Genomic DNA, 12,713 nt, shown 5'->3' with positions numbered 1-12,713 from the left:
TTTTTGAAGAACACACAATTCTGCAATGCAAATCATATAAGACAGACGAGATGCGTATTAGACAGATATAACATTCGTATTATCAGTATTTTAGCAAAATTTCAAGTCACAAAAGAAACAAATTCCAATTTTTTATACTGGAAAATATCGATATAATACGTTATAATATATAGTGGGCTGGGGGAAGATGGGACACTCTTTACCTCATTGTTTCGGTTACCATTTGATAGTAAAAAAAAAACATTCAATAAATTATCAGAACGGATTCTCACAACTCCTCTATCGACCGTTGTTAATTGTTCAAGTACCGATTAGGATATTTGTATATTATTTGCTAAATGTGTCCCGTCTTCCACCCCACTGTACAATATTTTTGACTGCGCGTATGGCTGTTAAATACAAAGCAGACATCAGATTTTCGGCATCAGACATCAAATGTCATCGATGATATATCTTACATATATTCGATACCATCTTCATGCAACTAAATGTCAAGTTTCGAACGATAATGATCAAAAAAGAAAACACAAGTGCTTTAAAGTTCAGAAAGATATCACTCAATTTTTCTGTTACCGGTCACCCGCAGCTAAAGTCCAAAACGATTGAAAATAATTGAATTGAATTCGAAATAAACTTTGTTTAAGCGGGTGCTACCCAGAGAATATTTCTTAATTATTTTATTTTGACATTTTATTCCAGATATGACGTAGGGATAGGGTTGAATTTAGAGTGAGGCTGCATAAAGAAAAGAAGGAACGACGGAATGACGTAATATTCTAAATATATTATTGGCAAAAAGAAAACATAGCAATTTAAATATGTTTGTTGGATGTATTTCAGTTACTGGTTCTTGTATGTCATTAATACGATTTTCACTCGACAAAGGTTTTATTCTTCCATTTGTTTAAAACATTTCAGACGTTAAGTTTTTGTTACTATATATAATTCAAATCACATTTTCCCTTTTTTTAGCAAACACGAAATTTTCAATTTTATTCCTTTTTAGCAAACAACCGAATTCACATTTTTACCGCTTTCAGCGAACAATCAGAAAAGCGAGATTTTTTCGTCGCCCCCGCTTTCTATAAGCCTCTGCAGGATCTCTCCACGAGCCAGGGAGAATGCCTGGTGTTGGAATGCCGGGTCAAGGGGGTTCCCCCGCCCAAGCTGACGTGGCGAAGGGAAGGTGACGTCATTGATGATTGTCCAGATTTTCGAATTTTGCATCGAGGTAAGATGGAAAGTGGAGAGACGACTTTGTTTATGTCAACTGCATATAGAGAATACTTGATTGGTTTAGAAGGGGAATATTTAAATAAGTTGTCTTCATTTTTACATAGTAGGGTGGGGGAAGATGGGACTCTTTAACACATAATACCCAAATATTCGATCGTGTTTTAAACAATTACCAACGGCCTATGGCGAGAATGCGCTTTTATAATTCTTTGAATGTTCTTTGTTTACTATCAAATGGGACAAGGAAATAGTATGAAAACGTGTCCTACCTCTCTCTCCCTTTTACAAGATAAATGCAATTGGATAGTCAATATTTAAACTTTAACAGCAGAAAGGAGACTACTGACCAATTAATTGCATTTTTTGTCAAAACTTATTCTTAAACGTCGGCAATGTATATAGGTTTATTGTCCCAGTAATTTAAGCAATGTTATTTCCACGCAGGGGAAATTGGAACTCTTGTTATCGGGGAGGCTTTCCCAGAAGACAGCGGGAAGTTTACTTGCGAGGCTGTTAATAAAGCTGGAGAAGCTGTGACGTCATGTGACCTCACTGTTAAAGGTGAGCGATGACGTCATTTCAATTTGCATGACGTCATTGGATTGAGTGTTTTTAAATTGTAATGTTTAAGTAGTAGGTTGAGTGGGCGTCGACTGATTTACAATTGTAATTGTAGAAAGTTTAATTAGGATTATATTGCATGACAAATATAATTAAGACAAAAGACAAATATTGCGCACCAGGAGATACTAGAATGCGTTACTACGTAGTCAAGGAAACATATTGGTTAATATGACCAAAGTGCATTGTCCTAAAATACGAAGTTATGTCTCTTATATCTATACAAGGATAGTGTATTCATATTTTCATGCGGAAATCACGGGAATTCCGTCAGCTCTGTCGCCGTCGCTGCTTGCGATCCTAATGCGCACTCAAGCGCAACAACCTCGTGACCCGTGACGTTCCGACAATTAGTGACGTCACCAGACGCTCATTCCACGCGCCTTTTATGGGCGAACGTCGAAGGCCAGCGGAGTCTGCGACTGTTTTGTTGTTCCATAGTTTAGCGGCCAAACTTCAAGTCGAACCATTTACGGCTGTTGACATATAAACTATGCTCTCGAAATCACAAAAATAAAAAAGTCAATTATACTCGAGTTAGAAGAAAGGCAAGCGAAGAGCTCTTGTGAGTTGTACTTACGAGTAAAAGCAGCTAATACAATTCGGTTCGTTGAGCGCAGAGAAAAGAGAGGTAATTTGTTTATGCAAAATTAAGTACAGTACCTGTAAGGTGACTTTTATAGATCAGAATCGGGTTTTGTGCCTGGTATATATATAAATGTAGAACAAGTGTTAATACCACGAGTACGCATTTCCGACTATTCGAAATTCATTTGCATTGGCGGTCATCTGTGCGTTCATTTAATCATATAAACACTACTGTACCTAAACTCGGCAGGGCTTATATTGCTTACGGCATATTTAATCCGGTAGCGAGACAGCCGCAAATTTCAGTCTGGGTGGCATGGAACAATACAGAACAGTAGCAACAGAACAGAGAATGCGCGTTTAAGCTTAGACAAAATATGTTACTTATACCAGTTTCATACACATTTAAACGATGAAAACTATATAAAGTGTATTTCAGACAGCTCCTAAGTTGTGTTATTCTATACTGTATGGTGAATCAAACTATTTGATTATATTCAGGTGGTGCATACCATTCGATTGCTACCAAATCACCAGCGTCACCGCAATCGTTTCTGCAGCCAAGACCGACCCAGGTTCTTCCAGCGCAGTAAGTTTTATGCGGATAAGTCTCAATTTGTATAAGTATAGTAGGGTGGGGGAAGATGGGACATTTTTAACACATAATATCCAAATACCCTGATCGTGTTTTAAACAATAAACAACGGTCTGTGGAAGTCGTGAAATATATATAGTAGGGTGGGGTAAGATGGGAAATGTTTTCATTCTGTTTTATTGACTCATTCTGTGGAAAATAAAAAATAGAGAATTAAATAACTGCATTCTAACCACTCCATAAAGGTTTATTTATTGTAAAAAAAAACACAATTAGAATATATAGGAATTGATAACGGTATCCCATCTTACCTCACAGCACTGTATATGAAAGATGTTTTCGTCTAATGTCGTTCGAACGACACCAAGTATACAATGTGGTTAGCTTGTGTAAGCAGAGGTCTATGTCACTGCCTCTGTTGTTATAACATATTGATATCGACTTTTTCATTGCATTTTGTCCTACTGTGTCGCATAACCTCGTTCCCATCACATGCATGTTTTACGTTCCATCTCAGTATGATAATTCACATTCGATTCATTGCTTGAATAGACCACCAGTTCACTGCCCACCACCCAAAGTCGTCGCACCACAAGCAACCCATAAACCACAGACTCAAATCTCAAAGTTAAGCATAGTACCGAAGCAGAAACCGCGCATCTACGTCATCGGTGACGATCGCGTGAAGTCATCACAAGAAACGCGGCTCGTCACGCCTGTCAGGTCACCCTCACCAGTCTCCACTGCATCATTGAACGTCAACGTCACTCCTACGTCACCAACGCCTATTGTTACGTCATTGTTGCAACCGTATAATCGAACCCCATCTCCTGGAGTGTCACCCCCTTGGTAAGCATGAAGACACAGCCTAACCACCAATGTCATTCTCATTTTCAAATCATTTGCATATTGTTACATTTTCAGTCCTTCACCGTCACGGACCACGTCACCGTGTCCATTGGAAACCATCGACATGTCGTCATATAACAACGAGTAAGTTCTCGTTTCTGAAACAGTTTTTAATTAACCACTAATTTTAATTTCCTAACTCCAGTCATCACTAACGACCGTAACTGAATTATAAATTCATTTCCCATAAGTCACTAACGTTTGAATTGCATTATAGCAACAATGCCGACGAGAATCATAATTTCAAGGCGGAGAAAGACCAGTTGGTCCAACAAGTCAGTAACACTGTTACCGCCCCACTACCCAAGCAAACTAAGCAAGTAAGTACTTTCACCTTTCTTTACAAACAGAACATATACAAGTACTGTGTAGGATTTATAATCACAAACGTAATACCAACATATATATGGGAAATACGCAATTCTGGTATTATTCTCTGGTATCTGTTATCAAGCTGGTATTGGACTTTTAGAGAAACCATTCGAGCAGAGAATTTGCAATTATTCAGCGTGATATTGAGCACAGGCAGGCAATGATGTCATCGACTGCGTCACCAATTACGTCACTACAGGTGCCCGTTAGTTTAGACCAGTGTCTCACTTCTTTCCCTTTCTGTCATTCCTCTAGCATGAAGTAACTACACAAGGCGACTACATACTTTATTCCCCAACCTTGGCCGCGATTCTTGAAATCGAGCCCCAGGTATTCTCACAACCGCTCACGCTTCGCCTTCACACAGCTCCCATAAAACGCACCGATCGCTGTTAGATTTATATCAGCATGGCGAATTAAATTTTTGAGTGGCAGCAAAACACAAGTAGCCTAATCTCACCCTTTATAACACAATTAAGGTAACTGGTTTAACAAGACCTAGTTTACTGTGGATGGCTGTTGGTCAATGCGCATATCATGCAGATAAAACTGTGTTACACATTTATATACAGTAGAGTGGGGAAAGATGGGACACCTTTTCATTCTGTTTTATCGTCCCATTTGATAGTAAACCAAAAACATTCAAAGAATTATAAAACCGTATTCTCACGGTTCCCATAGACCATTGTTAATTGTTCAAAACACGATCAGGATATTTGGATATAGTGTGCTAAGGGTGTCCTATCTCCCCCTATCCTGATGTATATTAACAAACGTGTGTTACATGTGTGACAGAAAACTGCTTTGGCAGATTACCTCATAACACGCTTTTGCATTTACCCAAGAAACCATAAAATAACTTTTATTTCAAACACGGCAAATATATCTTTAAAAACACTAATATTTCAAACACGGCGAATTTCTCTAAAAACCCTTTTATTTTAAACATAGCAAATATTTCCTTAAAACCCCATACGAAATAAGATATTGATAGCTGCCTCTACGTATACCTAGTGCTCCATGGACCATATACATGGTGACTTTTACAACAACATTCACTTCATTTATTTCTTGCTTTAATTCATTTGCTTCGAGCAGATCTGTTTGCTTGCTTTACTCAACAATTTTGCTTCTCTCCACTAACCCTTATTTTAATTGTATATGTTATTTGTACGTTTATGTATTTTGCTAACACGTAAAAAACTACCTGCTTCTTATTTAAACTTTGTAGATATATAGTACTGCGGGGTAAGACGGAACACCTTTAGCACATAACATCCAAATATCCTGATCGTGTTTTAAACAATTAACAACGATCTACAGGGGTCATGAGAATACGGTTTCATAATTCTTTGAATGTTCTTTGTTTACTACCCAATTCAACGATAAAATAGAATGGAAAGGTGTTCCCTCTTCTTCCACCCTAATATATATTTATAGTATGAGAACTATCCACGAATGTCTGTATGCATTTATAACTATATTGGCCTATACCCTACAATGTAAAATAACCTAGCACATTGTCATAATCACACAAGTTTAACTACTGTATAATTTGACATGACTGCAATAGCAATCCGCTTCTCCGGTTTTGTTTAATTTTTGCCTGAACGTTATACTCGTGTGTTTATTTTTGGTTCTCATCTTGTAGGAATACAAGGTTTCTAGTTTCGAGCAGCGACTGATGAATGAGATCGAATATCGACTTGAGAGAAGTCCTCCCGTACTGGAGGACCCGGAAGATGGGATGTATGAAGATGTACCAGTGGAACAACAGGTAGGGATTAATGAATCAGAGAAATTGATTAATTCTTTGCATACATTATCAAATATAATTGAATCTAAGTCATATAGTAGGGTGGGAGAAGATGGGACACCTTTTCATTCTATTTTTGTCCAGTTTGGTAGCAAACAAAAAACATTCAAAAAATTCTAAAATCTTATCTTTCGAATTCCTATAGATAGACCGTTGTTAATTGTTTAACACGGCCAGAATATTTGAACATTATGTGCTAAATGTGGCCCATCTTCCCCCACAGTACTATACATAGGCTATTTTTCGTTTCTTGTGAGGAAAATAAAAATGTTTCAAGAGCGCAAAGAAATATCAATAAGTTTAACTTCACCTTAACCTACAGGTTAAACTTACAACGATCCCGAAATAAGACCTCTGTGGCAAGGGCCCATTTTATAGTTTAACCTTTATATTTACTGCAACCCGAACTCGCCACAGCCGAATGCGTTAAATACTTCAGTCAAACATAGAATGATGCATTGTACTGCGGCTATTTATCCTCAACAAGCCGTAACCTGACTGCAGAACTGAACTCAGTAACCTGATAATGAACACCTGTGCTTCGTAACTGCGTGAACCCTAAACTTAACAGCACAAGTTTATACAAAATCTTAATGTTTTTTTTTCCTTTATAAACAGAAACCTCCGATATTTGGCACCGTCCTCAAGAACTTTAAGGCGATGGATGGAACGTCGACAAAGTTTAGTTGTCGGGTGACAGCAATTCCCTCAGCGAAGGTAAGTCGTTAAAAACTGTTTGTGTTTATTTTTTACCTGCAGCAAAAATGTATTGTGCTGTGGGTAAGATGGATGCCGTTAGCACATAATATCAAAACTATCTTTGTTTATTACCATAGGACGATAAAAACGGGGAAAACATAGTTCATCTCATTCCAGTCTATATATATAAGGTTGGAGTAGATAAGACGCCTTTTCTTTCTATTTTCCCGTCCCATTTGTTAGTAAACAAATAACATTCAAGGAATTATAAAACCGTGTCCTTCCCAACTGCCATAGACCGTTTCAATTGTTTAACATGATCGGGATATTTGAATACTATGTGCTAAAAGAGTTCCTAATCCCACAATATATATTCGTGCAGGTTTTCTGGTTCAAAGATGGAAAGCAAATTTCGAAGAGGTCACAACATTACATACAACGTAGTGACGACCAGGGTTGCCACGAGTTAAGCATCCCCCATCTGTGTATGGAGGATGATGGTAACTACACTGCCCTTGCGACTAATCCACAGGTGAGGCTATTGTTTCGTATATAGCAAGCTACGTCTAATAACAATTTCTTTAAAGTATTTTGTAAGAATGGCAAATATGGTTTTGGTGTATAGTAGGGTGGGGAAGATAAGACAATTTATCAATCTATTTTCTCGTCACATTCGGCAGTAAACAAAGAAAATTCAAATATTTATAAAACCGTATCCTTACGGCTCCAATAGACCTTTGTTAATTGTTTAAAACACAATCAGGATATTTGGATATTATGTGGTAAAGGTGTCCCATCTCCCCCCACCATATTATATAATATACCTATGCCTTTAACATGGCTTACTATAATACTAATATAGTAGTAAGACATACCTGTGGTATTGCTGGTATTGCTCTGTATGTGGGTTGCATGTAGACATATCTTATTGTTGTTAATATTGGGTACATCTAGCTGTGTTGCTTTCTGGGAGAAGCTTAATATAGATTCATACGAGGTGGAAATCTAGATAAGTTTACAAAACCCTTCGCCACATTTCCTGATCTATCATTTACTTGTAGTAGTTTAAAACGATACCAATATACCAGGTTGTATAACTGTTTATCGTTATTTAAAAACTTACAAAGGGTGCATATGCATGCTCTTTGTATGCTCGCGTCGAAAAAGGGTTTAGGTTTGAGGTAATTCCCATGATGACGTCAAAGAAGAGGTAATTTTTCACACATGCTTTTGAAATCTAAAGGCATGGAAATACACCTTGAAATAAAATTAAATTTTAAAACTAAATTTTAAAGATTTGATTAAAACGCATTTATTTACTGAATAATCAAAATCTGTGCTTGATTGCTGATTTTACTAACCGCGTGGTGGCGCAGGGTCGAGTGAGCACTTCCGGTCGTCTCGCCATGGTCTCTGAGAAGAACAGATCAGTGGCGAATGATGGCAACCACCCCAACTCAAACGTTGTGAGAAAAAGGTAGACGCGTTGAGTTTAAATTGATCACTACTGAGTTTGTGTGCTGAAGCCCAAAATCAACACATTGTTAAATTTCACTGCATGTAAAATTCACTGTTTCAGTCACTACTTATTATCCCGACTTACTATTTAAACGTCGGACACTTAAAATAGAATGTCGTGCACAAGTCAATTCATTTAGCTTGTTTTTTTTTGCGATTTCCATACACATAACCACTTGCTTGTTGATTTTTCACGTTCACAGTCCTACAAGCCCTCATGGACGCCGTGTGACCTCACCAGTCATTACGTCACCGAGGCAGTTGATGCCTCATGAATTGCCGTCACCTCCTATACCAGTAAACGCTGCACCGCAAGAGTGAGATTGTGTTATGTCACGTAACATGCGCTATTTACCTATGAATAACAGTTTGTGTTTGTTCGGAACAAAATTATAGCTGCTAAAATAGCTCTAGACTTAACTTTAGAGCAAAGATCGGCAACCTACGGCCTGCTGGGGCTGGGTCCGCCCGTGAGCTTATTTTGACCGGCTCGCACACTGGTTTGTAAATTGTCCTACACCCGGCCCGTGATGAACAATATACTGCTTATTTTAGGGGCACAGAAATAAATAAGGCCAATATACTAAGTTTCTACATCTTATTTTTATAGATGAAATTGAAACTTTAATAGTACGTGTGTATAAACGACCAAAATGTCCATAGAATTAGAGTAATAAGCATAGGAGAGTTTTCTGTATACTTTAGGTTGTAACTCGTTATAATAACTCAGGGTGCTGCCTGAGAAAGGCCAGCTAGCAGCTGACGAAGAAAGCCCGATAGAGAAATACTACAGACCCAACTTTATTCAGAAACCAGCAGCGGAAAACAACGTTGAAGAAGGAAAGCTCGTCAGGTTTGACGTCAAAGTAAGTAAGCATAATGTAGGCGTGATATTGCGAATATAGTAAACGACTAGGCATCCCGTTTCATACCTTGTGCGCGATTACTTTTCATCACGTATGTAACTTGGTGGAAGATTGATTTTTTGTTGGCTCGGTAGCATCTCCTAATATATTGAGGGCAGACCTTGTTCTATTTATGAAAACATTGTCTTTGAATCACACTGTTTTATTGTAACATTTTTAACACACTCAAAGGTCATTGGTTTTCGAGTTAAAAATTATGTTAGCTAAGGTGTTTCAGTGTGCTGGTTTGAATAAACAAACTAATATAACTGATTTATCCCTGCTTGGCGGGGCAGCGGCAGTTTTATATAACGTACATAGGTGTTTTGTCTCACGCATCATGTGTGCACTGTTACCACATACGTATAACTTTATGACTGTCATCGATAAAGGTTACCGGGCTTCCACTTCCGGAGATTGAATGGTTTATCAATGGACGTCCAGTGCGACAAGATTCCTTGCATAAGATATTGGTAAGGGAGAATAATGTACATAGCTTGTTGCTGGAGCGAGCTTCACCAATGGACGAGGGACAGTACACGGTTGTTGCAACTAACAAGGCAGGGAGTGCCACTGTCAATGTACAACTACATGTAGCAGGTATTTATATTAAATCACTGGCAATAGTTGCTAAAAATGTATCATTTGGATTATAAAATCGAAAAAATCACGTCTTACGCGCTATAACTGACTTTTAAAACTTTTTTTTCTTCAAAGACATTTAGCAACGTCAAACTTCAAAGGAACATAGTGTGTATCTAATTTATTCCGGTGCCGCGGTATATTGATGAACGCGCTTGCCTCTAGCGGAGACGTTACGAGTTCGAGGCTCGACGTTGCTATACCATTGCTTGTGTATGTGTCCTGGGGAAAAACTTTTAAAGTCAACAATTATCGACAACTGTCATTGCCCCGCCACATGAGATAAATAAGCTACATTCATTCAACTTTCACAGCCCGTGAGTTCATGACACCACCAGCGTTCGTACAGAGGCTGGCTGCTAATTGCGTGGCAGAGGGGGAGCCTGTGAGATTGGAGGCGAGGGTGGTCGCTACCCCGAGACCAATCATTACTTGGAAAAAAGGATCAGATCAAATAATGCATGACCACAGGACACAGTGAGTATAGATGGTGTGTTGGAGTCATGGGCCATTTCTGCCTTTGTTTTTATTAGCGTAATTGCGTAGGACCTAACCGTTAGCCAATTTATAGTAGGGTGGGAGAAGGCGGGACACCTTTAGCACATAATATTTAAATAACCCGATCGTATTTTAAACAATTAACAACGGTCCATGGCAATCGTAAGGATACGGATTTTATTTGAACGTTCTTTGTTTACTACCAAATGAGGAAAGAAAATAGAACGAAAAGGTGTCCTATCTTTCCCCACCCTACTACTTAATATACAGAGTGTTCTACGCGGCAATTCCCGTTTATTAACAATCAGATCGCGCTGTTACGCTTCAGTTAGGGGTTAATTAACTGCGACTTGATTTGATATATTGTTTGGACGTGCTGAGTCCTATATATGTAAATACGTTGCCACCTAAGCATAACAGAGCGGTTTGTTTAGTTAAAAAATAAATGGCTATGCGTACCAGCAATCTGTATTCTTAAAATACGCTTACCATTAACAATTGAATTACCTTATATATGAATTGGCTATCGTTGCAATTTATATAACGCGGTGTATTGAAGACCTTTGCCAAAAGTGTCCCACCACGCTTATTTTCTCCCAATCAAAATTAAATATGTTTTAACTGAAAGTGTTTTAACAACTGTTGTTCTGTCGCTATATCATGTCCTTTCGTTTAAAAGATTTCTAAATCTTTGCTGCCGTAGTCGCAGAGACAAATATAAAATTATTATTATAACATGTTTTACCAACAGGTTATACCAGGATGAATCCGGTTATGTCTGTCTTCAGATCTCGCAGACTTCTCTGAGGGACGCAGCGTGGTACACATGCAGCGCTACCAATAAAGCTGGGATATCTAGCTGCAACTGCAAGCTTGATGTTTACTGTAAGTTTATAAATTAAATTTTGCTACGTGTGTTTGAATATATCCGACGTCGTTGATCAGTAGTTAGACGCCCACATCGTAACTTGGAGATACTGGGTTCGGTGCTCCGTACTGGTACTATTGAGAAAGAAAAAATATTGGTACAATATGCATACCGGAAGGTTATGGTCACAATAGGTTGTACAAACTGTCTTTAAAGTCGGAAAAAGAGGTTAAATTTGTTCTATAACTCGTAAGGGGGCACGAGGTGTATGCAAGAAAACATTCGTGTTATAACGGCTTGTTGCTCCGTCATACAACGATAAAAAGTTGCATTTGTTCATTGCCCCACCACGCGAAAATATATAAGTATTATGATAATCATGAATCATTGCTCTACAGCGCCTACATGCGACGCACCGAGTAGCAAGCATCGGATTCGAACCCCGCATAGATATGCAAACCTCGCAAAGGTGGCTGGAGTTGACATGAGAGAAGCTCTGACACCTGACGCGCAATCGCATCATATTCTTCCAGAATCAGATGATCTGTAAACGGCTATAAATGGAAATATCGTTTTTGTAACATTTTCATCATTGACCTTCATGGGAAATCACACTAAAGAGAAATATGAACGCAAAATACTGGACAATAACTGGCCACGTCTGCTCCACCAGAAAGGGGGAATGAGATTGTGCCGTGTGTGACATGATTTCGCCTTTACTGCTACTATAAAATGTTCTGGAGATAAAAAAACTTGTCGGTTGCATAAATCTTTACAATACTTTCTGCGAATAAACTTTTGTGCAGTACAGCCAGTCGTGTGATGTTCAATACTGTATTATGTGCATGATTCCTCTGCAATAATATTGCTATGTATAACGTGTTGTATTCATACACTGTTGCATGCGGCCTTTGGCGGGATGTTTAATCGTTAGTAAACTTTGATCAAAAAAAGATGAACCGTTAGATATTGAACACGAAACTTGGTGTGTAGGACACTGCACAGTTGACTTGGAGATCGAAACGTACAGCAATGAGATTTAAGTATAATCCTAATAATTTCAGATGGATGCGAAGAAGAGATATAGTAGGGTGGGGGAAGATGGGACACCTTTTCGTTTAGTTTTCTCTTTCCATTTGGTTTTAAACAAAGAACATTCAATGAATTATAAAACCGTATCCTCACGACTTCCACAGACCGTTGTTAATTGTTTAAAACACGATCAGGCTATTTGGATATTATGTATTAAAGGTATCTCATCTTCCCCCACCCTACTATACATCAGAACGTTAAACATAGTTTTTGGACCAGCATATGCCTTAAGAAGATTTAATACTCGCCGGTTTGTCCTCGCTCGACGCTCGACATGGTAAATTTCGACGAACGGCTGTATAACAAGACCAAATTTTAAAAAGTATAACAAGACCAAATTTTTGAGATGTGGTG

At 38.3% G+C, this 12,713-nt stretch overlaps 1 protein-coding gene across 8 annotated transcripts; it reads left to right on the top strand.

Annotated features, from left to right (window-relative positions):
* Positions 1-628: 628 nt before the first annotated feature.
* On the top strand, positions 629-12,222 carry LOC149733789 (palladin-like). 8 transcript variants are annotated; one of them, XM_089881746.1, is made up of 18 exons: positions 629-768; positions 1,041-1,231; positions 1,681-1,797; positions 2,947-3,034; positions 3,593-3,889; positions 3,965-4,033; positions 4,167-4,269; positions 4,577-4,651; positions 5,973-6,098; positions 6,756-6,854; positions 7,219-7,368; positions 8,213-8,313; positions 8,558-8,671; positions 9,085-9,220; positions 9,652-9,859; positions 10,216-10,378; positions 11,151-11,284; positions 11,666-12,222. In XM_089881746.1, exons 1-18 carry the CDS (start codon positions 764-766, stop codon positions 11,815-11,817), a joined length of 2,328 nt encoding a protein of 775 aa, XP_089737872.1. In that variant the 5' UTR covers positions 629-763; the 3' UTR covers positions 11,818-12,222. The 8 variants fall into 8 exon arrangements, with proteins under 8 accessions (XP_089737872.1, XP_089737871.1, XP_089737873.1 ...); XM_089881745.1 differs by lacking the exon at positions 4,577-4,651 and adding an exon at positions 4,422-4,520; XM_089881747.1 differs by lacking the exon at positions 4,577-4,651.
* The last annotated feature ends 491 nt before the right edge of the window (positions 12,223-12,713 follow it).

The sequence above is a fragment of the Ciona robusta genome, chromosome 7 (assembly GCF_009617815.1).
Source record: "Ciona robusta chromosome 7, ASM961781v2".
Taxonomy (NCBI): Eukaryota; Metazoa; Chordata; class Ascidiacea; order Phlebobranchia; family Cionidae; genus Ciona; species Ciona robusta.
This window is presented reverse-complemented; position numbering and strand designations above follow the sequence as displayed.

Excerpts from the sequence above, each read along its gene's own strand:
- LOC149733789 (XM_089881745.1), top strand. Across the intron at positions 3,035-3,592 it reads ACCCAGGTTCTTCCAGCGCA|ACCACCAGTTCACTGCCCAC; the intron begins GTAAGTTTTATG and ends TTGCTTGAATAG. Across the intron at positions 4,034-4,166 it reads ATGTCGTCATATAACAACGA|CAACAATGCCGACGAGAATC; the intron begins GTAAGTTCTCGT and ends ATTGCATTATAG.